At 38.3% G+C, this 26,747-nt stretch overlaps 1 protein-coding gene across 1 annotated transcript in view; it reads right to left on the reverse strand.

The window, feature by feature from the left end:
- Window positions 1-270: 270 nt before the first annotated feature.
- ROBO1 (roundabout guidance receptor 1) overlaps window positions 271-26,747 on the reverse strand; it is a 383,921-nt gene continuing 357,444 nt past the window's right edge. The window contains exons 21-31 of the mRNA XM_053456884.1: window positions 24,634-24,676; window positions 21,375-21,529; window positions 19,262-19,597; window positions 16,584-16,685; window positions 15,214-15,358; window positions 14,832-15,077; window positions 13,526-13,929; window positions 13,117-13,269; window positions 6,853-7,146; window positions 2,821-3,014; window positions 271-1,573 (exon numbers count right to left, since the gene is read on the reverse strand). Coding sequence (XP_053312859.1) covers window positions 1,559-1,573; window positions 2,821-3,014; window positions 6,853-7,146; window positions 13,117-13,269; window positions 13,526-13,929; window positions 14,832-15,077; window positions 15,214-15,358; window positions 16,584-16,685; window positions 19,262-19,597; window positions 21,375-21,529; window positions 24,634-24,676 — 2,087 coding nt within the window. The 3' untranslated portion in view covers window positions 271-1,558. The remainder of the gene's footprint in view (window positions 1,574-2,820; window positions 3,015-6,852; window positions 7,147-13,116; window positions 13,270-13,525; window positions 13,930-14,831; window positions 15,078-15,213; window positions 15,359-16,583; window positions 16,686-19,261; window positions 19,598-21,374; window positions 21,530-24,633; window positions 24,677-26,747) is intronic.

Genomic DNA, 26,747 nt, shown 5'->3' on the forward strand with positions numbered 1-26,747 from the left:
TATATGAAGGAATATTCTGAAATTTCATTAAAAACTAAAAAAAAGAAAGAAAACCAGACTTTTTTAATGCAAATATGACAATGTAATACCTTGAACAATAAAATCAGTACTTTCTTTTAGATTTTTGGAAATCTTCTCCTATAATAGAGCTTAATATTTGTAATAGCGTTAAGTTCATAGGTTAGGGAAGACATTTCGCCTTCTACTTGTTCTTGATAAACATTTAACACTTAAGAGTAAAATTAAAATCTAAAAAACTATCCAGACATGTTTTCATTTTTTTCCGTAACGTACATATGTGTTATAAATAGGCAAATATTCATTCATATAGATGAATTTCTATTTTAGCTTTTGTCCTCCTTTGGGCCAGTTCTGATATAAAACATTTGACACAACTTATCCTTTCAAACATCGAACAAACACGCTTAGCCATCTGTTATCTTTTGCAACAACAACAGCAACAACAAAAAAAAAACAGCATTAACAAAAGGCATACACAAAAAAAATAATGTATTTTAACATTTATCAATAAGACAGAAAATGGTTAATAGTTACAATGTTTAAAAATAAAGTTTAGTGATTGTGCTTTTAAAACCAACAAAACAGTGCATTACAAATAACAAGAATAAACCAAAATTTCCTGAAGTGGTATGTCTGTTCAGTCTGGATTAACTCAGCAAACGGGGAGCCATCCAAATTTCAACCCCCCCAAAAAGTTACCCTCGTTTGATGTGTATTACAAATGTTAGAATTCTCTTTTTTGTTTCTTTTTTTTTCCTACAAATGTTGCTGAATGGAAAAATAAATGATTTCTGAAAGATTTCCCCCAAAACCACCAGGTATTTTTTACTGGCTTGACTTCCATAAAATCACGATGTAATGGATATGGGAGAGACGAGTACCACAGGAACGTATGAAAAAAAGTACATATTTACAATGACCTCCTTACTGCTTTTTGATTATGGGTTGAAGGGCAATACTGACGTAACAGTTATCGTTAGGTTTACAATGGGGGAAAAAAAGAAAATTCTGCTAAATGCAACCTAACGCAAAGTCATGAAAATGTCATAAGTTTGTGCATGAATTCTCGTAGATGGCGGCGTTAAAAGTTACAGAAAGATGGCCATCGGTGCTTTGGTGGTCGGGAGGCAGTGCACTGCACCAGCTCCTGCTAGGACTCGATAGGGAAAAAGACAAGATTGGCTTCGTAGGCAGCAAGCTTAGGGTTCCAGTCTTGGCACCTTCTGCCGTCTAATTGCGGAAGCAGCGTCAGCACCGGCTCTTCAGCGAGCTGATGAGCTGTCTTTGCGGTTGGAGAGCGTAGAAGGTGCCGTTTTAAGTGCTGCTTTGGGTAATTGTCGAGGTCGGACTTACACAAAGGGGACGAGGCGTAAACGAATGAAGCAAAAGTGTGTCCAGCTGATTTCATGAGTATAAAATGAAAATGAAAGAGTATACAATTGATTGCACTGAACAGCATCTCTGGCATAACGTCATTCATCTTGAGGCATCTTGAGGGATTTAAATCTGAAAAGATCTCACTCCTTTTTCTTTGCCTTCAACTCTCTGTTTCCTGTAAAGAAGGGAAACAAATATATTTATAAATCATCCTATATGTGGGGTGGGAATGAATGGGAAACCGGTCTTTGTTTGTGTTTAAAGAGCACCTTCATGCTTTTATGGGACAGAAAAAAAAAACCTGTCCTAAAAAATGCTAAAGCAATTGAAAATCAGAGAATAAAAATATCTATGCTCTTTAGCCTTATTTTGTATAATTTACAGAAGTTATTCAAAATAAAGAGTGTAGACATCTCTGCTTACACTTTCCTTTGAAGTTTATACCACATTTGGGGACATCTAACAGGGATTAGGACCACCTGATTGCTTTCAATGGGACCCAACGGACAGCGGCCAAAGGCCCAAAGGTATGCTTATAGCAAGACAATAAGCCCTTTGCTCTGCATTAAAGGTGGTCCTGCCAGGCGCATCTAATTATGCGTTAAATGAGCTTTGTGCATTCTCTATTATGTCAGTGCCCTGTGTGACCTTGGCATTAAGTGCAACGTGGCAACCCAAAATGTTGATATGCGTTATGCCATGCATTATATATGTATCTCTCTGCGTCATTTGATAGGGATCGTTGTGATGGATCGGGAAATTTTCTTGGAACAAAATTAAAACTTGATTGCCTTCTGTGGCAGTAATGAAGAAAGGATATTTGAAATATAGAGAAAGATGAAACCTAGTTAATAAACGAAGGGACGCTTATTATCTACTTGATTTGTGTCCAAGTAAACATATTCTTCTCTTTTGCAGTGAAATCAAACACCCCACCACCCACTTATATTCTTCTCCACACTCTTACGTAGTCCGCTTCCTACGTTCACAAGTAGCAGACCCCGTTCTCCTCCTGTCTTAATGTACGTCAATCTTCTTGTCAAATTGAGTCTTTTTTAACGTTATTATTCATTTTCACGTGTGCCTTGTTGTAATAGTCTACTGGCATTGCATATAATGTAATCTGATGTAACGTAACTATGACCAAGACACAAAATATTTGAGAAACTTGGTGCGCTGCTGCTGTGTCATTCACTGCGTCTTGAAATAAGCTAAAGAAAGACTGGATTTTATCTGCTTTGTCTACAAGTTACTCCGCTTAACGATTTGGGTCTAATTGGAGTAAAGCAGACCCCTATGACTATTAGGACCATTCAGCATACCCTCAAAAAGTATTTGTGCAGGAATGTTGTCCCTAGAGGTTTGTTAGCACTTTCTACTGATAACTCGTATGAGCAACGTTCACTTAACACCATGCATTACCTCTATTTCATCTTCATCTACGCCTCGCTCATATGTTCCTAAGAGTTGCATCTCGGCAGCGTTCCTGCGTCCGGTTGTTTGATCTGTCCTTCTCCTGCCACCAGAACCTCTTGAGGACATTGAGCTGGAGGAGCTAGGATCTCGAGGGTTATTCGATGTGGGGAATGTGGGTTTGCAATAAGGTAAAATGTCCTCTGCTACAAAAAAATAAATAAAAACCTCTGCTTTACGAAATGATAAGGAGTAAACGTGTTTTAGCTATCGTTTTAAAATGTCATGCTATCGTATTCAGCGTTATACAAATGAAATCCGATGTGCTTACGGATATAACCATATCCCCATTGTGAAATAGGTGGAGATAATAAGGTAATACACAGATAACAGTGCAACATTTAATATAATGGGAGTTAAACAATGCACTTACGTTATAATGGAAAAAAATAAAATTTAAATTGCGTTACTGTATGAAAAATAAACGGTTTACACTCCTGTGTAGCTGATCATTTAAATAACATTTTATACTAGTGGGAATTTCTATGCTAGTAAATTATACTTTTCATTTCGAAACAAACGTATGCATCATGTTTTTGATGGCTGTAGAACTTTATATATATATATATATTTACATATATTTATATATATATATTCATAGATACATACATATGTATAAGAATATATACTATATATATATATATATATATATTATATATTTATATATATATCCTAAAATAATAATTTACTAATATTTATTATTTAATATTATATGTTATATATTTATTTATTAGTAATTTGTTACACAAAGAGAGTTTTAGAATGATTGTAATATTTACTATTTATTGTTGGTGCTGAGGTCTGGTTTTCACCAATTATTTACAGGGCCGGACTGGGACTGAAAAGCAGCCCTGGAAAAATTTGGAGACCAGCCCCATATAGTTTATCTCACGGTGAAGCTCTTATACCCACACGCACCCCTTATACACACCCGAGTCACACTATGTGCCATTCTTTTTATCTCATTATTTGTATTAAAATGCCAGAAAGCATAAGTGTTAAAAGGCCCTAATAAATGAAATACATTACACATAATGGGATCAAAACATTTACTACTGCGAACATTTTTAGATGAAAGAGTTCCATTTTATTCAGTGGAACAAAACACTGATCACATTATTCTTCACGATATTCTGGTAAGAAACTTTTATTTCTTTATTAATTCATGTAGACTATTTTTTTCCATATTTAATAAAAGCTATGATTGAGACATGTTTGGTTTTTATTTCCTTTCATTTGACAACCTACCCCCGAGTTATGCATCTCTGCCCCCAGGCTTGCCACTCTGGCTTGCCACTTAAAAGGCATATTATAGGGCAGAGTGGCATATAGGAGGGTATAAAGCATATCAGGGAGGCAGAGTGGCATATAGGGGGCATAAGGCTTTTCTGGAGGCAGAGTGCCCCATGATATGCCTTTTAACCCCCTTCATGCCACTCTGCCTCCAGAAATGCCTTATACCCCCTATATGCCACTCTGTCCCATTATATGCCTTCTAACCCCCTATATGCCACTCTGCCATATAGGGGGTTAAAAGGCATATCATGGGACAGAGTGGCATATAGTGGGTATAAGGCATTCATGGAGGCAGAGTGGCATGAAGGGGGTTAAAAGGCATATCATGGGGCACTCTGCCTCCAGAAAAGCCTTATGCCCCCTATATGCCACTCTGCCTCCCTGATATGCTTTATACCCTCCTATATGCCACTCTGCCCTATAATATGCCTTTTAATCCCCTATATGCCACTCTGCCTCCAGAAATGCCTTTTACTCCCTATGTCACTCTGCCTCCAGAAATGCCTTATACCCCCCATATGCCACTCTGCCTCCCTGATATGCCTCAACCCTCCTATATGCCCCTCTGCCCCGTGATATGCCTTTTAACCCCCTTTTTGCCACTCCACCTCCAGATATGCCTTTTGACCCCCTATATGTCACTCTGCATCCAGAAATGCCTTATACCCTATATGCCACTCTGTCCCATGATATGCCTTCTAACCTCCTATATGCCACTCTGCCATATAGGGGGTTAAAAGGCATATCATGGGACAGAGTGGCATATAGGGGGGTATAAGGCATTTCTGGAGGCAGAGTGGCATAAAGGGGGTTAAAAGGCATATCATGGGGCACTCTGCCTACAGAAAAGCCTTATGCCCCCTATATGCCACTCTGCCTCCCCAATATGCTTTATACCCTCCTATATGCCCCTCTGCCCCATGACATCCCTTTTAACTCCCTTTATGCCACTCTGCCTCCAGATATGCCGTTGACCCCCTATATGTCACTCTGCATCCAGAAATGCCTTATACCCCTATATGCCACTCAGGCATATAGGGGGTTAAAAGGCATATCATGGGACAGAGTGGCATATAGGGGGGTATAAGGCATTTCTGGAGGCAGAGTGGCATAAAGGGGGTGAAAAGGCATATCATGGGGCACTCTGCCTCCAGAAAAGCCTTATACCCCCCTATATGCCACTCTGCCTCCCTGATATGCCTCAACCCTCCTATATGCCACTCTGTCCCATGATATGCCTTCTAACCCCCTATATGCCACTCTGCCATATAGGAGGTTAAAAGGCATATCATGGGACATTTTTGTTTACTTTATATGGCAAGCCGATCCAGCTTGCCATATTAAATAAAAAATAATATATGCCACTCTGTCCCATGATATGCCTTCTAACCCCCTATATGCCACTCTGCCATATAGGGGGTTAAAACGCATATCATGGGACAGAGTGGCATATGGGGGGTATAAGGCATTTCTGGAGGCAGAGTGGCATGAAGGGGGTTAAAAGGCATATCATGGGGCACTCTGCCTCCAGAAAAGCCTTATGCCCCCTATATGCCACTCTGCCTGCCCGATATGCTTTATACCCTCCTATATGCTCCTCTGCCCCATGATATACCTTTTAACCCCCTTTATGCCACTCTGCCTCCAGATATGCCTTTTGACCCCCTATATGTCACTCTGACATATAGGGGGTTAAAAGGCATATCATGGGACAGAGTGGCATATAGGGGGGTATAAGGCATTTCTGGAGGCAGAGTGGCATATAGGGGGACACACTTACATACACACACATGCCGATTTTTTTGTTTTTAACAAATACAAAAAACATACAGTACAAAAAATACATTATTTTACTCACCTTCTACTTCTCTTGACTTCCTGGTAGCTGCACACTGTTCTCCTCTATGCTGGCAGGATGCCACTGACCTGACATCCGGTGCTGCAGCAGTGCGAGGGGGCGGAGCTTCCACCTCACGCGGCTCCCATCACTATGCAGCCATCAGACTGCTGGGAATGTAATCTAAACGGCCGGTGCGTGCTGATGCCGCCGGCCGGAGCTACTTTAACACTTTTTTTTTATTTATATGGTAAGCTGGATCGGCTTGCCATATAAAGTAAAAAAAAAAGTATTAAAGCAGAGGCGGCCGGCGGCATCAGCACGCACCGGCCGTTTAGATTACATTCCCAGCAATCTGATGGCCGCATAGTGATGGGAGCAGCGGGAGGGGTGAAAGGTCAGTGCGAGGGGGCGGAGCTTTCACCCCTCACACTGCTCCCATCACTAGACGGCCATCGCACACGGCTGCTGGGTGCTGATGCCGGCTGGCCGCATCAGCACCCAGCGGCCGCTTTGATTAGATTTCGGGCAGCCTGGGGGGCAGCTCAGCGGCTGTCTTCATGGCCGCCCAGCCCACGGACCTTCCGGCCCACCGGGAAATTTCCCGGTATCCCGGTGGGCCAGTCCGGCCCTGATTATTTAGTGAATTAGCATTTTAGTTCTTTAGACCATAGATTGAGTTACTGCAAAGCTAGCCAAATGCATAATGGAATTCACAATTTTGAAATTCCCAGATGCTGCAGATTTTTTTAAGTATTCCTTTTATTAGCAGATGAGGCAGAGGCGGGGAAATAATTTTGATTATTTTTATATCATAATAGATTTTCCTTTAATTCCCAAAGAAATACCTTGAAGAGGTGTAGTTTCTCGTTTTCCCGTTTTTCCTCTTTTCATTTTCTCATCAATCTGATGTTCTAGAGGTTCTCTCCTCTCTCCTGAATTAGTCCGTATATCCGCCTGTTGTCTGCTCTCTCCTCCTTCTCTCCCTCTATAGTTTGTTCCTTTTCTCTCCCCTGGTCTTTCTAGTCTTTGATCCGGTGCAGCGTACTTTTGCGAGAAGCCGGGGCGCACATCTAGCTGTGCTTTGGATGGACCAGTCGGAGACTTTAAAGCAGGAGGGGGCAAGGGTGGTGGTGGTAGATCTGTGAAAAAAAATAATATATATAAATAATATATTAATATATATATATATATATATATATATATATATCACTACCTATCTGTACTACTGTGTAGCAAATTCCACATCTTTACAGCCCTTGCTGTAAAGAATTGAATTAATTAATTAAATTAATTAATAGTTAAATACCACACCAATACAACTACACTACATACACAAGTAAATATACTACAGACTATCAGCCCTTGACAGGGTGATATTAACATTTCATCTTTCTATGTCAAAAAGCATGGGGCCAACACAAAAGTATATTTAATTTATATATTTATAGATATTTGGACAATTTGGGTATTTTGGTAAATATTTCAAGCTGTATAATTGTGGGCCTTTTTGTCGCGGTCAAAGCCTATTCATATAAAAGGGTTAACGTCCTCCGGCCACACCTTCCACCATTAAATACCATTTTAAAAAGTGTTCAAACACAGTTATCTGGCTTTCCTTACCAATAAAATAATCTCTAATTTCTAAATGGCCATTACAATGAACAAAAGCTAAATAAACTCACAACACTGGTTTCTAATTTGACACAAATGTGCAATTTATGCCGATATTACAGGGCTACTAATTGAACGATAGAAGTGTGGAAGGAACAGAAAGCCTATTTTAGATAATACGCTGAATCATACGCAGTTCACATTGATCCAATTTATCACATTTACTGCGTTTATACAGAGTGCATTATAATGGCCTGCAGACCTTCCGCTGCACAAAGGTAACAATGGCATTTTCATTACTTTGTCTCACGTGGTACTAATTAACAAGCAACCAATTTCATTTTTCCCCCTCTTTTGTGAAAACTCTCAAGAATAGGGACCTTGAGGCCGTCTGCACCACTATGCACTGTATATACAGCATGTATTCCCCTTTGTTCTTATTTTTATTGAAACACAAATCATTATATTATATATTAATTGCTTTATATAGCGCCATCATTTTCTGCAGCGCGGTACAACGCCTTACACTTTTTTGTGACAAAGCCCTCTTTCATTTACTGGCATTCTAGATTATCTAGCTACGGGGACAGAAATGCATTATAAGACCATAAACAGGTGCCTCATGTACCGTTACCCAGTTACTCTTTAATGGGGGGGAATGGTTACTCTTTAATGGGGGGAAATAATCCTGTAGCTCCTGGAAACCAGAAGTAAACATGGGTCTTATGCACCAATATTGCTTGGTGTAATCTGTATAAAACATTGCATGGGTTTAATTAGTGTTTACTAATTGTGTTGTATAACTTGCTAAAGGTGATTTATAAAATTATAAAGAAAATCTAATATATTTATAATTATTACAAAAATGTATTAATTAATATCATTATAATAGTGTTTTGGCTTATTATTATGATTATGAATTGTTACATTTTACTTAAATATGTAATAAAATATATAATAAAATAAGTATACTCACTACCAACAGAAAGTGTTTAAAAAAATGTTAAGCCTAATTTGAAAATTGACCGACAAAGCTACGATCCTGAGCAATAACCTTTGAAAATCAGATACTACCCCACTATCCAAAAAAATAAATAAAAAAAAAGCGTTTAACCGACAATTGGTTTCTGGGAAGGAGCCAGTATGTCCAGGTGCACTCTTGAGGCTTTGAGTAATGGAGTCTGGGCATATATTCAGAGATAATAATATTAATAATACAGGCAGCCACTCATTCTAAAATGACTTGTGCTCATCACGTTGTGTACTTTGTATTGGTCTTTCCACTAGTACCTAGGCTTAAAAAATCCCTCTTGTAGCCATTGATAAGGAGCTATATTATTACGCTTTCATATGATAATGGCAGTGATGCCCCTCTTTGAAAAATTGCTGACTGGTAATGAAATTCCTAATCAGATTGTTGTTGTTGAGGCCAATGAAAGTTACAATGTGACATGATATCCCTTTGAGCAGATTCAGTAAGCCTGACAAGCGGGGGGGGGGGGATCTCATATAAGCTTTTCAGCAGAGCTAGCAAGACGCTCTTCTTTAAGAAGTCGAAGAAATGTAGGATCTTTAATAAACGCCGGGCCACCTGAGGCATTTTCATTATGGGCTTCCTTCTTCCAACATCATCAAGATGTTTGCATTTGCCTTCCGCCTTCTCCTGGGAATACAAGCATTACCTTCTGAGCAAGGGTCGATATTGTGTGTGAAGGCATGAGGAGGGATGATTAGAGGACCTGTTTTTTTTATTTGCACAAAATTTGGTTGAAATAACACTTTATACAGGAGTTGGGATTGCGTCTGCTCTTCATCGCCAACATTCACCGAAACTGAAAGGTTATCGCATACGATGCTATATAGACATACACATATATATATATATATATTTTACAATCACATTTCGGATTTGGTATTTAATTCAAATTCCCGTGCGTGGTGTCACGGATAAGACATGGCTTTATTAAGCTATATTTAATTCATGAATATTAAAGCAGAATTGCAAACCGCAATGCTTGGTTATGTCAGGTATTGAAGTAGTTAAAAAGTCACAATCCGCGTCGTCCCTATTTTAAATGTCACTTCCATCAGTATGCACATTTAAACGAGGCCCTGCTATTGTTCTGTCATAAATATTTCATTGACATGTATTGCTTTTTCTACATGTGCAGCAGGAGACTTCATTTCACCTGCCTGGTACGATGATAAGCAGCGTTCTACAGAATGTCGGAGGATAATACACGGACAGGAGGAGAAGTGACAAAGGTATCCTTGTTCTTATACACAACATGACAAGTGTTTGTGCATTCCCCGCCTGCTTCACCTGATTCCAGACAACATACAAAACAATTAACTTTCCGTCGTAAACCACTTCACTCCTTACCCTTTTGAATTATTAATTATTATTAGAACTTAAAGGGGAATCTATCACAGAAAAAAAGGTCACAAGGAGTTTAATAGCTAGCGTATGGAAAATTCCTTCGGAATAAAAATGGTTTAAATCTTCTGCTGAATGCAGTGTTGCAGTGAGCAGCTAATTTCTTTACATGTGATTTGTGAACCTTGGTTGTAATTAAGTGTCCTCATTCGAGGATAGGTAATTGGATTAGGAAATAGTTAAATCCAGGAGTTTCGGTGTAGCAATCAACCTTAAATCAGCAGAATGATTGCTAGAGCTGTGAGAAGGCCCTATTTGCTTGGTAATTTGTAGTAGATCACTCTAGCTCTCAGGGAGTTAAATCTGAATCAGCCCAAGCGCGTGGAACTCCAGGCTTGGTGGGGTGTGTTAAAAAAACTAATCAGGATTTAGGTAAATCCTCCCTTTGAACACACTGAACACAGTGATTTTGATCGAGTCGCCATTCCTCATACTGGAATATAAAGAACATCTGGCCTGGTTATGGCCCTCAAAGCCTTTAGTCTCCAGAACACCTGGCCTAGTTATGGTCCTCGAAGCCTGGAGTCTCCAGAACATCTGGCCCAGTTAAGGCCCTCAAAGCCTGGAGTCTCCAGAACATCTGGCCCAGTTAAGGCCCTCAAAGCCTGGAGTCTCAAGAACATCTGGCCCAGTTATGGCCCTCAAAGCCTGGAGCCTCCAGAACATCTGGCCCAGTTAAGGCCCTCGAAGCCTGGAGTCTCCAGAACATCTGGCCCAGTTAAGGCCATCGAAGCTTAGAGTTTAACACACCAATCTTTATCATCAGTTTTTTCTTTTTTGCAGAAGCAGAAGTTCGTTAGCTATTTGCTCCTGTGTCAGCCATCCACTTGTAATTTACAAGTTTATAAAATTGCAAAAAAATAAAGAGAATAAATAATCAGAAGGTCGCTTTTTTAATGAAAACGTTCATCACACGACTCACATTGCTTAGCTGTGCACCGCTCTCCTATCAACTCTGACCATCAATTTGTACATAAAACTCAATTATGAACATGTTATTACACAAGATAATCCATTTTAGAGCTTAACATACAAAATACTGTTGTTAAGGTGACAAATTATATATATATTTTTGGAGCTGCCACCTGAATTTGGTGAAACAGTCTCTCATATGTCTGCTCCTACTCGCTTTCTCCCAAATGCCTCAGTTATCAGACCTACTGCCATCTACAGAACAGCATCGGCCTAATCAGACACGATGCACCCACAATGGGGTGTAATGTCCAATGATGTCACTGCCTACATATCATATCAGGGCATGATATCATATTACAACACTACATTGTGGGAGACCTACGCATGATGTCATCAGAAGTAGAGATATTGGAAGCTATGCACTTATAGAGTTGAAGACTATTCTACTGTTTGTGGTTGAAACTCTTTCATCAGGCTTTCGCCCCAAGCTGTGCCGTCTAGAGTTATCTGAGGTCTCCCTTTTCCTTATTGCGAGTTCTGACTTCTGTTGCAATTTGTCTCTAGGATTGTCCCCTAAATCCCATTTAAACCCTAAAAGGCCCTGTCCTAATTAGAGAAAACATTAATTGCACCGCACAGCATGCGGTGGAGATAAACCTTAGCAGATTGTGTTCCCCGACCGCAGGTTTAATCACAAAACTTTGAGGAGGCTCTTTCGGTTTCCATGGCAACAACATCATCGCCTGCTACTGTGTCATATGGCAAAAAAATAAGAACACGGCAAAATTTTCCTCGATTGAAGAATTTTTTTTCTGGCAAAGGTTTCAGCATTTATCAGTACTACTGGAAACACACCACCCTTATTTAAATGTGAGAAAAAAACATTCATTTAAGACATCCAACAACCATACTATTGGAACATTATTTAATTTAACAGCCCCTATTACAAAATATATGTAGAATAATTCATGATAAATCAGGGGTGTTGAAACCATAGCATAAGAGCCAGGGAGATGTTATCTTTAATTAACTTGTATTTAGCTATTTTGCTCATATAATATGTATTTTTATTATCTTTATAATGCTTGATAAATAAACATTAGTAAAAAAATAAATCTGCTTAAAACATGATATGGGTTTTACTATCTAACAGGGTGCACGTGAGTTATTTTAGCCGTGGCTCATGGGATTTTTAGCAATGCTAAGGGAATATATTTGAATAAAATGCTTTAAATCTAGATCAATAAAAGTGGCATTTAGTGTCAGACAGTATGAGGGTATTGATTCTCAATGAGGGCATTTTGATAATAATATAAATCATAAAGGCATTCTATTATTTGCAGTATTGATATATTGAACTTTACTTCATCTATTATATATATATATATATATATATATATATATATATATATATATATATATATATGAACACATAGAATATACAAGAAGAGACTCCTAAAAACGGCTTTAAATAGTATATGGTTTAATGGTAATTCCTGCTGCAGTAGTGTCTTTACTAGGTTTAGTGTACAGACACAAGGGATTGAGAGATAAATGTAATTACAGGGCAACACAGCACCAAATAACACATTCTGGGCAAGGTATACACATACCGCCCAAATATCCTTGTTTAGGAGGGACAGTCCCTATTTAGAACCCAAACCATGTCCATCTTCCCTTCCATTATGTCCCTTTTTTATATCACAGTTTAGAATATTTGCTGCACATTCTCTACAGGACTAAAAATCACTACAAATCGGAGAGATCGTATTTATGCTTTAAATTAGGGATTAAATCCATTCTTCAATTACTTGTTTTGTTTAAGGGTATGCTAAATGCAGGAAAAAAAGCCATCCCTAAGACTGTTGACCGCTTAAACTGTATTACATTATATATTATAATATTATATCTATATATTTTAATTTTTTTCCGGAGCATATTGTCATATGACACAAAGGTGGGCAAGTTGTTTCCACAGAAACTGAAAATAAATTCTCTCTACCGTCTGGAGAGATCTGAAACCTTATAGCTGGTTTTAGAGAAGATTGGTAAATCCAAGGGAGCTCTTGGAGGTTTGGTTCAGACCAGGGGAACCCCTCATAATAAATACATTACTAGAGGCAGCCATTATTTCAGTTGAGCTTACCATCTGTGTAGACCTCTTTTCGGAGATGTCCTTGTTGGTGTTTTGGTTTCTTGCTAGGACGAGTTTTCTGCATGACGGCAGTACTCATATTGCTGTCCGTCGACACAGGACTTGTAGGTCTCCGGCAGTGAGATGCATGAAAATGTCTGCGGCCTAGGAAGTAAAGAACCAAAATTAATTTTTCATCCCTTAAAGGAGGTGCTCCTGGAACGTATTTAGTTGACCTTATATAGCCAACCAAAAAGAAATACAAAAAAATAACAAAAATAAAAGTTGGTTGGTGTTTATGGAATTACGTTTAGCAAAGTATTTGATTAGACCTCATAAATATATTTTTACAGCAGATACATTTCCCAAAAGATAGATAACAAAAAATGCCAAGGCTTCAGCAGACAGGAAAAAGTTTTACCTCCCGCTGCTTCTTGCATTTGGTGTCTTGCTACTTTAAGTCCAGCATATTCTGCAGCTGCTGCGACAGCTTGTGCAAAATCAGCATCCGTGAAAAATGAGCCATCAGATGAGCTGACGCTAGATCGCCCACTGGAGACATTGTCTTCTTCTGAAGCAGAGCCCCAACCGTTGATCATAGAACCAGTAACTGAGCTTTCTAGATCCCCGACACTGGAGGCAGGGGTCTGCTCCAAGCCACGCAACAGAAGTCTGCGGTTCTGCATCTTTGCAACTTCCATTTCATCTCCTTCATCTTCAGGAACATCTGTATCCATGTCCGAGACTATTGGTCCAGAAATATAACCATAAGTATGGGGTGGAGATATGGGCCTTGGAGGAGGTGGAGGACTTATCTGATGACGCCTGAAGGGGAAAAAACATATACTGTTATGTCAACATATAAAAAACACCTTACCTTACTAACTACACCAGGTACATCTGGATAGATATATTTTAAGAAAACACTTCCAACAAAAAAAAAATACAATAGCGGAGCAATAAAGGCATAACTATACTAAATAAAACACCTAATTATAGATATGTCTTTGATGCATCAACCAGCCGCAAAATCCTTTTTTCTAATTTATACTCACACATTTCCAAGTTTAACGCAATATATATAACAAGGAAAACTTGGAACAAACTATACAAAAATCCATTACTTACAGTAGTCCAGACTAAAATTAATCAACATCCTCAAGAAAGCACAAACAATGCACTATTGATTTAGTGAAAAATTGCCAATTAGCTAATTTCTCCAAAAAATATGGCCTAGATACTTTATACCGGAAAGACAGCATGCATGGAATATTAATCTTACAATATTTTATTTCCGTGCCAGTGTTAAATCTGCAGTCAAAATAAATGATCAGCTATTCTAATAAACCTCTTAGAAGGTGAATGCTTTTTTTGGCAAAAAACATGCATTTTTTAAAACATAGTTTATGAATTATTAAGCACTGCCCTTTAAATATAACCTATGCATAGAATATGTTTTCCCATAGGTTAACGAAAAAAACGAGAAGGTTGCAGCTTCGTATGTCTCTAATCCGGCCTGGTTCAAATCAAATATAATTAAAAATATTATTATAAAAACACCAGGAAGAAGTTCTCAACCCACTCGACCCAGAATTTTCCAGATTCCAAAAACAGATTTTCTTTACACTTCAAAGTACATTCAGCAAGATGGGTGAAGTCTTCTGTGTGATTACCCATGAGTCAATGGCAGCTTCTAGGTTTGTACAGTCAATTTATGGCTGTTTTACCTTCTTTCCAGTTGATGTTGAGTATGACCAATATCCTCCTGACAGTCCTGAAGCATCGGCTGAAGCTCTTCTTGGGGTGAAGGTGTGAGAGTGGCGGTGGACTGATGACTATACGATACAGCAGCTGGAGAAGAGGCAGCCCCTCTTATAGGTGGAGTTGGTCCCCTTTCATCTTCTTCTTCCAGCTCATCTTGTTGGAGATACATTCTTGATGGCGGCATTGGGCAAGGCAGTTCTCGGTCATAACTAAAGCAGAAGGTGGGATTTATTTAATGACGTGTTTAATGCATGGTGGGCGCTCATAAAACCTACACATTTTTTCCAAGTTGCACATGTGAAGAGCATTTTCCATACTATAATATGGAGCGCGTATTTTTTTTACCTTTCATCAGCCGATAATGTATATTCCTCACTGGCACCGTGTGGTGGAGGATGTGCTGGAGGAGGGGGCAATAGATCTGCCCAGTTCATGCCAGCCTGCTTAGAAACCTTAGGCGTACGCGTCCCTTTCTTGTGACCTTGGCTTCCTACAAAGGGGCAACGGAAAATAATTTTAGAAGAATTTAAAATCCATTACTGGCTTTTGCAGAAACGCATGTTGTTACGCTTATCCAGCTAATATAAATCTTTTGGATAAATTAAGAGAGACATAATTTACCCTGAAATATATTCATTACGTTAATAGCTAATAAATACCTAAAAAGCAATAAAAAAATCACAAATGAATTTTACAAGCAACACCATTTGCTGTGATCTTCCTCTAGCAATTAATTGAATTATAGATTATCGTCTAAAACAAATGAGCTGTAGACATATTTTCTCAAGTGCTTTTTTTATTATTTAATTGCTGCAACCAAAAATACAATATGATCCCGATATGATCTATTAATGTTTCACTGTTGCATTAAGACACTGAATATACATAATTTGTACTTGTCCAAAAATTGTTTTAGGCAAAATGAAATAATGTGTTTCACTTAGAACGAGAAGCCTTGAATTTAATCATTTCTGGGTGGTGTTTTCTTTATTATATGTTTTTGATTGATGTAGTTTCTTTTACCCTTACATGATAACATTCATAATGCATCACGTTTTCGCTAATAAATCACTTTTTTGGGAAAAGCCCAAACGCAATTTGTTTTGCTTTTTTTAAAACAGTTTGTTTTTCAGTGTAATAGATACGTAACTAATACCTTTGCAAGTACAACATTTTAAAGGGGCACTCCAGCCATGTTGTGAGCTTTAATGTATACAATAGTTGAGCGTCCCATTTAAATCAGAATCTCTGCTATGTATTATTACTATTTCCCGTCCCCCTTCTCTTTGACATGCAGGCGATGAGTTTGGGGTAACGCCTGCTAACTGGCGCACCTTTGTGGTTTACTCTCCTCTTAACAGCTCCTACTCAAATTAGATCTCCAGGGTGTCAAGAAAACCCCCATATGCATGTTTAGAAAGCACTCCTGTTGAGTTCAAGGGATTTCAAGCGCTTTTCTGCCAATGATTGGATACTTCTTGCATTCAAAGCTTGTTCAAAAAATGGACAATGGTAGAGGCAGTGCGCTGAAGCTCTGAAGCTGCATCTTCTTCTAAAGCATTTTATTATGGATTTTTCATTGGAGGCCTTTGTGGGACGTTGGGTGGTTCCTTTAACCAATAGATTATACCGGCCACTGCTAATAGGGGTCGCTCCTTCTTCAGGTTAAAGTGTAGGGGTTCCCTATGAATATACCCATGATCCAATGCACTCACCCGATGTGCTGCTTCCTCGATCTGAACTGTTGTATGACCCCCCTGTATTCTGGTCATGGCTGTAAGGAATTGTTGCAGGCATCGTATCTGTAACCCGATAATCTAGAAAACAAAAAAGCAGCACTTAATCATGAACGCATTTACAAATACAACGATCATATCATATGCATCAGTTCCCATTGGGATGCGTATCATAGATATTTGAAAACAATAATAATACATTCTGATTTGCTTAACATTTAGCAATGTCTGGAATGATATATGACACAGAGATAAGGTACATATATAAAATAAATAAATGTACAAGACATATATTTAGTCTATAGCTCTGCCAGACTGTATGTGATCTTGGAGAGTGCCCAATGTTTGGGTAGAAGTACGAGTACGGAAAAAACATTTTGTACTATTTCTTTATCTATAGTAAAAGACAAGAACATGCCCCCTACCCGAGTCGAACAATAGGGTGTAGTATCGGTCTCTATCTGCCATTATTTCTGCATCGTGCCATGGTAGCCCGGGTTAGTTAGGCATTAAATAAACATATACAGGGAAACCGTCACAAGGTTATTTCACATTGTGACACAAGTATACTGTCAGCAGCTATTCATTAGAGGCATATGCCTTTGGAAGCGTCAACCTTCCATTATTAATGTTATAAAAGACATGCGGGGTTAGTGTTTACATTGTATGATTAAGGAGCCTAGGAACAGCTGTGCTCTTTGAGGCGAAGTCTAATTACATCACAACGAGGTCACGAGACACCTATGTAGTTCTTTTTAAGAGTTTGATTACTGCTAGGAACTGCTTTCTGCTTTTTATAGTCAGGAACATGCTGAAACCATTGTTCCAGGCAACATACAGCAGGAGGCCAATGTATAACAACTCAATATGGCAATGAAAGCACGAGTACTTTGTCCACAGTAAACTGAATTTCGTTCTGTATCCTTAAGATTTTGGGGGAAAAAATCTTTGATGACTTGGAGTTCTAACGGGTGCATTTTGACCTGCTATGTTCTTGTTATTATTATTAAAACTATTGATTGATTTCAATAGCACCATAATATTCTGTAGCTCAGTATAATGGGATCATTTACCCTTTGGTATTGGTTGTGCTTTGCAGTCTACGGGCCATTAAAGGGACACCATTAAAGGTCTCTCTCTGTTATGAAAACTATGGGGAAATCCTGGCCGTTAACCTTTGAGTTAATGTCAATCAAAGGGTTAAGATGACTATCTGTCTGCTGACTCTTGCATCCAATTGTGCGCCAAGTATTAGTTTTCTTGAGGACGGAGGCATAATTAAGCTTCCGCTAGACATGAAGATTACGATTGTGATCTGTGTTTAATCAGAAGTTGGCTGATGCCGTGATTGTACTGAGTCGTCCCCATGAATTAAATATTTTCTTTCACTCAACCAATCCCTCGTCCGCTGTAACATTTAGATCGAATCTCGCTATATTAATTTTCTTTTATTTGGTTTCATTTTATCTGAGGTTTATTATTTGCTGTTCTAAATTCGGTTGCGTAGGTTAGCTGGGTGCTAATTAACTTTTTGACACTGTTAATCTCGATCCTTCGCATTTACATGCATAGTGGGCCCTTGGTTCTCGACCGCGGTGTAGGGAAATGGGAATAGCTGCTTCCCGTTATTAAAAAGATCTAAGCCAAGATCCCCAGAAGACTTCACCTTCCAATAAAAGTAATAACGAGGAGGGGCAAACTCCGGCTTCTCCAACAGTACACGAGAGGATTTCGTTGTTTTAATATGAACAGCACAAAGTCCGGAAAAAGGCAGTTTAATCTTTGCAGCACAAAATGTGTCAAAAATGTAAAAACTAAAATAAATTCAGTAACGCTATTCTTTTTAAAACTAAAATCTGAATTTGGGACGAGTGACGGCTTGCCAGATATGATATTTATAATATATTTATATATAATAGTGACCTATTATCCAAATAGCTTATTATTTTGAAGACTATGATTTTTACCCTTATAACATTGTGGCTAAAGCCAGCTTCTTCAAAAGGCCAGTAGTCACTAGACTCCACTTACCTAGAGCACTATGGAAAGCAAAACAAGTAGGGTTAAAGTAAGCATCGTTGGCTCTTATCTAGTTTTAAACCCCCATCTTGACCATACACTGCTTATTTTTCATGAATTGCACAGATCCCACCCAAAACATTATATGTTGTTTCGAAGATTTTCTTGGTTGAGGAGCAGCAGCCACTGTGCCTAGACGCTCTTGGAAATTTTAGTTTGGCCCTGAGTGTTAAGAACACTGCACAACGGAGAATACTTTTTTCAATGTAACTAATGTCCATGGAAACCCAGTCCTATAGAGTTTCTGCAGAGTATGACTGTAAACTGTAGTAGTTTTCAAATAGACATCACTTACAACAAGCAGATTCCAACTCCATCCTAGCAGGACTAAACAAATTCACTATTAACAGCGGGTAGCATAAGATTACAATGGACAGGTCACTTGGAATTCTAGAAATAGACTTTTATCTTCTCCAGTATAGGTCAAGTCCCCATTTGACCTGTGATGAGGACCATGCCCACTCCCATTACGATAACTGAGCTTTCTCTTGGCCGTGTCTATGTTCTCATGTTTTCCCTTCTACATATATACATCCATATACATCATATTAACTGTATCCATGGTAACAATTAATCACCTTTGTTGATTTTGTTTTGCTCCATGATGTTGTACTGCATCGGGGCAACATCTGGTTTCTGTTGAGAGGGAGGTTTCCAATGCTTTTCATCCAGATCGCCAACAGCAGTGTTCACATTGTTACTTATGTTTGACTGAATGAGCTGAGTGGTTGCATACGGGGTGGGTTGTCCAGCTGCACTGATGAAGCGTCCATCTTTCAGATTAGGACTGTTGAAGGTTTTCATTTCATTGATTTTGTTGCTTAGATCCACATCACCATAAATCGCTGACTCGGGCACCATTAGATTAGTCTGTTTGTTGTCCAGCTGGTTGTTGTAGTTAGCGATACAATCAGCTGATAACAAAAAGAGATAAGTCTTTAAAAGCAGTGAATAGCCTATTTAATGCTATTTACAAACATAATATAAGTAAAATAAAAAAAAATAAACAATATATATATATATATAAACCAATCTCACTCCATTTAAGGTACCAATCATCTCTGGCGGCAACTGCTGTTGTCGAGAAAGGGAGCAGGAAATTCATTTTAATAATACTTATTAGAAAATAAAAAGATATTTGTCTTTTAATAATAATAATTTAATTATGCTTAAAGATGTGCTGCTGATATTTCTGTCCAAATACCTTTTTCTCTGTAAGTTAGAGGCGATCCACAAAAAAACAAAACATACAGAATGTATAAATCCTTCGAGACACCTTTATCGCACTGCATAATTTGATGCTGGTAATGGATTAGACAACATTGTATTTATGAGTGCATTGTTGCTAATTACAATAAGAATAGGCGACCAATTAAAAACTGAAGGTCCGTGCATTAACCATTTGAGGACCAGGCAGGGAATGATTAATCCTATAGATGCCACAGGAGTCTGCTCCAAAATATACTGCGCACTTCATCAGCCCCCAAAGAGTTAATTAGATTCATCAATCTTTCCTTCCCGTCTGACATCATACCAGAAAAAGCAGGTACATTGCGTCCAAATTGTAATCATGCCCAGGTTTCACTCTGGAATTGTCGACATATATTTAGTACTGTGGATATCAATATATTTTTACTGATTAAATGTAATTAAATCTTTCAGAGTGTTATTTAAAATGTAGTTTAATACGTCTGATACAGATTTACATTCTTTCATATAATTTTGCATTTAAAATAATACATGCCTCAATTAAAAAAATTGTATAAACGTTTACAAGTATTGGCTTTCAAATCTAATTATCCTTTATCGTTTAATAACATTTAAAGGAAAAGTCGTGCCTGCTCCTTTTGCCAAAAATATGAAGTGCCTGAAATAACTTTTTGCCTTTCACAGAGTCTCTAGCGTGGGGAGTTCCTATGCCGAGAGTTAATAGGAGCTGAACATTTGAACTTCCTGATTGTATAATGCATTCTAAAGGGTCCTTCCAAGCTCCTGAGCTGGTCCTCCATACTACATAGCAGGGAACTCAGTCTTATATTAAACTGTAGTTGTGTGAGCCAGCATGGGCCAAAGGGCCAGCTCGCCAAATAGGAAAAAGTGCAAGCTGGACCCAAGTCAGCTTGGGTCCTTTTGGATTCAGTTGGCGTGTCCAGCTCAAGTTGACTCTCACGTGTCTCGAGACATGAAGCACTGGAGCTAACTGGACAAATTTATATGAGGCAACCTCCAGAGCTGCTTGGCCCCTTCCATCACCAGGCACATTAGCCTTTTCTGCAGGCTTATACGTCAATGGATGGGTGATGGGAATGGAATGGATGGGTTACGGGAACATTCAGCATGCAAAAATAAATAGGAGGTGGGTTGAACGCCTTATCAAAGGAAGGGCAAGGACAAAAAAAATCACATCTGTAGAAAATTATTGATTCATCTTTCAATCAATATAACATATGTAAAGCAGACATCCACCAAAGAGGAGGGAAAGAAGATCCAAAATAGGAAGGTGAACCGCCAAATGGGAACATTCAGTCCTGTGCCCAATCACTGGAGGAAAACAGGTTCCATGCGCTGCCACCAGGCTGTGCTGCTCTGCCCAAACACAGGTTGCTATGGTGATAGGACCACCTTCTAAACTTTGCACTGGAATAACTTTTGATAATCCCCCAGGTTAACACAGTATCAAAGACATCTAACCTGGACGGCTGTAGGTAGCAAGGTTGTTGTCGCTGCTTCCATTCCCAGATGTACAGCAATTGATGGGACATTCTTGGTGATTGTTTCCAGTGTTTGGCCAGGTATCTGCCAGCCAAGGCTGTGTGGCCGGTTCTGTAATATTTAAAAGCCCTGGCCTACAAAACAAGAGATGCACATGTAAAGACAACATATTGTGGTTGTAAATTATTGTTAGTAAATATGAATTGCTTTTTCAGAAAGGTCTAATAATCATAGCAAACAATCTAATCTCAATACGAACATATCATTGGACTATAAAATCTGGAATGCAGGGTCGCTCTTTTGGAAATAACCGTTCTGTCTGAAAAGGGGAAGTAATCTTAAAATGGACCCAGAATACGTTAACATTTTCTACCACATCCGCATAGAAAAGGCAGAAAACATAAAAGAGAATCCTCCAGAGCTTCATTTTCGCTCTAAAACACACCATCACCCCTCAACTCCCTTATCAAGTTCTCATGGCAAATTAAGCAAAAATCTAGGGGTATTAATGGAAAGTTAGAATTCTTCTTAAATGTTACAAACCAGCAAAACAGAAATTACTGTTTTAATTACGGAATTTTTTTTAATTTTTTTTACAAAATGTTTACAGAGTCTTTAAAACCCCATTTTTCTAAATAAACAAATTATTGTTAGTGACTGTGGCTGTGATTTTGAGAAACCAAGACTTTCCTAGCTTGCTTACGAAGCTCACCTGAGACCCAATTAAAGGTCACATTTCTACGCGCGTTAACACAGCTGCTTTTGGCTCTAGAGTGTACCTAGCGAGTTATGTTATTGCGCATATTAGACGTTTGTGGCAATTTAAATTGCCAATTGGTTCATACATTTAAATAATTGTTAATGATTCGGTTTTTGCTAGTAAATGCGCCCAGGTGCTTTTGGGGCTAGCTCGTGTTTTTCTGCACGTATTTTCGATGACTCCTGTCTACTGAGGACACGGTTCCTGCTGCTTCGGTTTCGGGACAATGCATGGTCCGGCAAACTGCAAATGCCACGTGCATTCATTAATTTGATTTTTTTATAGGGTATTTTTTTTTATTTGGTGTATTAAAGTGGAACCAACACTTAAGTCAAGTACCTTTAAATAGTCATGGCCAATTGACCTCTTTTAATACTACAAATGCAATTTACCAAAATAACGGCTTTTTGAAGCACTAAAAGCGTTTGCAATATGGTGACTGGGTTGATGGAATAACTCTTGAACATCATGCCATGTAATTGGTGCCATAATCAACCTAAAAAATAAATGTAGAATTTTCCAACAGATAAGGACCATTCGGTCCATCTAGTCTGTCTGTTTCTCCTGATGTAAAGACTTCAACCTTAATCAGTCCTTAGTCTCATATTAGGTTCAGGTTAGCCATATGCCTATCCCATGAATGTTTTCACTGTATTAGCCTGTACCACGTCTGATGGGAGGTTATTCGACCTAAGCGCCACTCTTTCACAAAAATCCTTACATTATATCTAAGTCTCTGAAATAAACTTCTCTGCTCTACTTTGTTAAATCCCTTTATGTATTGAAATATTTCTCCCACGACGCCTCTCTCTCTCCTTTCCTCCAAGCCATGGATATGAAACGTTCATTGAGTAGAGCGATCTTGCGGAATATCTGTAGAACCTTTGATATTTTACGGTATTGTACCGAAAGAAAGCGAGTAAAATGGAAGGCGCAGCATATTATAGCAGCGGCGGATCTAGTGCAAAGTATGTATTTTTTGGATTAGGCTTGGGGGTGTTCCTTGTTACTTTTCTGCTGAGATGTTAATGCAAATACATTGACACTAATAATATAATGAATCAGCAGCACAACAGATGGTTGCGAGCTGAGCTGCCGATATGCAAAGGGTTTGCAAGATGAGCTTGGAGCTTCAACTCCATTAGCCCAATTTCTAAAATGTACCTGTCACCTAAAAACAACTTTCCATCAATCAGCAGAACACGGCAAACTGCAGAGGTAGGGGGTTCATTTGTTTAGGATTCAGCAGTTTGCAAGTCATTTTAATGACAATGTTTCCATCTGCCTGCTCCAGGACTTATTTTACTGCCGGGATATACGGGCTTCGTTATACTGTACGGTTATAAAACAAGTGGGAAGGATTAAAGGAAAAATACAAATAGAGCAGAAATCGAGGGTGGACTTTGGGTTAGGGTTGCAATATCAGCGGCCATTTTTTTTCCCCAGGACACATATTTATTGATCATCACGTGAAATGTGCTGCCCTGCGGTATGTTAATGTATATTAAAGCGGAACCATTACCCAGTTATACATTTCACATACTGCAGGGTGGCGCTGTGGAATATGATGAAGCTATATAAATCAATATATATTAATATGTTGCTTAGCAACGTGTCCTGGAAAAATATGGCTATGTTTAGTGGATGCTGTTAATGATGGCTATGTTCTTTAAAACAAAAAGAGTTCCCAGGGTGCTTTAAGGATTCATAGTCACACGTTTTTCCTCCTCTGCACTCTCCCTTTCCGTTTTCCTTTGACCTCTCCTTTCCTTTTTCCTGTTTTGTCTCTTTCCATTAATCTCACACAACCGCCCCTCGACACACATTTCCACACTTCGACATTACTTGCTTCTTGGTTCAGTCCTTACTTTACTGTCCTTTTCTTTTTTTTACGATTAAGCAAGGATTATTATTATTATTATCATCTTTTATTTGTATAGCGCAAACAATTTATGCAGCGCTTCGTACAATACATACATTCAAGGGGTCAGACAAAACTAATGGGAATATATATTACTTTTCCATGGTTAATAGATTCAGATAAACATCTGTTTAAAATGTACTAATACCGGGAGGATACCTTTTTACTCATTGTACAGAGCTGCTGAATATGGCGGCGCTATATAAATCAATAAAGAATAATAAATTCCTTTTTAACTAACTTGCTCCCTCTAGTGGAAGGATTGTATAATGCATGCTATTAAAAAAACATTGTTTTGCATTGCACATATATAAAAAAAAAACTGTATATGCACAGAAGGATATGAAATGTACTGAAAGTGTGAATTACTAATTTTATAACGTTACAGAATTCAAACGGCCAGTCTTCACTATCTGGTTATTGGATGAGGCTACAGATATAACACACATGATTTAAGGCGCTCACTAAAAAAGAAGCCCGCAGCACATTGTTAACTGTAAAAAAGGATGACAAAGGCTGTATTTTTTTATATCACAAAAAAAATCTTATTTTCTCACCTGCCAGCGCTGCTCACAGCATCGCCACCTCGTTGGTACGCAACTAAAACAAGATATAAAAACACCAGCTGTCAGAATACAAACTTCAGCAAAATAATAAATATATTGCATCGCATGGTAGAGGCTACTGATCCATTAAATCCACGCTTTCTGGTCAATCACTAGACGCAAAATGACAATTTACTTAAAGTATTCAGCATGTAATTGCATCTCCAAATGTATTCCTTTGTAAGCACATGGCAGTCGGGATGATAAATCCTCTAGATTAAGAACTAAAACAGGAAGTATGACAACACGCTTTGATGGGAGATAGATCACTCTGTGTCTGTTGGATCATTTTTAACATAATAGATAGCCGGTCACATCCGACGACAGCTTGGAATATGAAAAAATGTTTAAAAAATCGAAAAATGCAACAGTTGTAAAAATAAAACTTGTCTAGTACAGCATATATGTATATATTATATGTATATATAGTATGCATGTCCATATCTATATATCTATCTATCCATCTATCCATCCATCTACCTATCTATTTATCCATCCATCTATAAAAAACAGATGTGTCTATATAAGTATATATATATATATATATATATATATATATATATATATATATTATGCCTTTTTTAAATATAATTACTACAGTTAGTGTTAACTATATTCACTATAATGCTAATTTAGCTGATCATAAGGCCTTTTTATATATAAGAAGCGAAGACTATTTTATAAAGTCATTATTAAGCTTATGAAAATTGATTTTTTTCCCCACTTCTCTAAGATCAGATCCCTATTTTCCTTCTGTACCACTAGGTCTTAACATGTGTTGTTGTCATTTTATTTCTGTATTTTGTTTTAAATATTTTCACTGTTCTCTATTGTAACAGTGTGTGATGGCACTATATTTATATATATATATATATATATATATATATATGGAACGTAATATAAAATATAACTGTTTGTTCTTTTCTAGATTGGAGTTAATACCTGGCCTGTTTTTTTAATGCCAGCAAGACACTAATTTACTGTAAAGTGTGCAGGGAGAGGTTTAATCCTCCCCTTTGGATATTGCTGTGTGGGCAATAACCGATGGTCCAGCTAAGCTGGAAACTGAAAGCCTTCGCCCATTCGCCTCCCCACATCAAAAAAAATAAAATCAGCTTTCAAAAAACAGTAATTATGCCAAACGAACATGAATCATGTTAAAATGCTGATGATCACGTAACCGACCCAAAATAAACATTAAGCGACCCAGTAAGAAATTTTGGTTAAACGCCATGTGGAAATATTTGGGTGGAAGATTGCCAAATGCTATTAGGATTTGGATTGATTAGTTAATGAGGGGGGATAAGAGAAGTCCGGGGGTCTTGTAGTTTACGTCAGATTATCTGGAGAGCGGCATTGCTGTTGCATGCACACGCCAGCATTCAAAGAAGATAATCTCGTACATTAGAAAATGGTTATTTCTAGGCATGCCATTAAAGGAAGGGGTTAAAAGAGATTAGCGACATGGGAAAATGCTGATGGATTCTACCGCTATGCATTTCCTAACTAGGAATGTGTTTAAGAAAGAAGTCATTTTAGAGAAATTCCAAGCTGCCACGGCTGCAAATCAGAGATAACTGCCTGCGGAGATTATAATAACGGGATTAAAAGTTAGCAGGCAGAGTTAAGTCGCTTCACTAAGGTAACGCCAAAGAGAAGGGGCTGCCACCAATGAAGCCAGCTGGCCTGCACCACCAAAATGCGGGCTTAGAAGAAACCTTCTACATTTTAGTTTAATATCGATGAAATAATAACGTTTACAGCCACAGCCTGACGAATATCGTCATTTTCTGCAGGGTTTAATGGAAAAAGTTCACCATGTTGAAGAATAATTTTCAACTGGTTTTCGTATTAATAATATTCACAGCTGGTGTTTTGTATGAAAGTCATCACCATCCAGGAGTGCTGTATGAGGCACAGTATCGGAGGTCCCAAGGGTTTACCCCCCCCAGCAGCCACCCCCAGCATCCCTACCTGTAATACACTGTATTGATTTCACGGTAGGGACTTGTACTTCTTCATCATGGTGGTCCCTGGTTAAGGACTGGGTTGCATTTCTTAAGCAT

This window comes from Spea bombifrons, chromosome 2, assembly GCF_027358695.1.
Source record: "Spea bombifrons isolate aSpeBom1 chromosome 2, aSpeBom1.2.pri, whole genome shotgun sequence".
NCBI classification, from domain to species: domain Eukaryota; kingdom Metazoa; phylum Chordata; class Amphibia; order Anura; family Pelobatidae; genus Spea; species Spea bombifrons.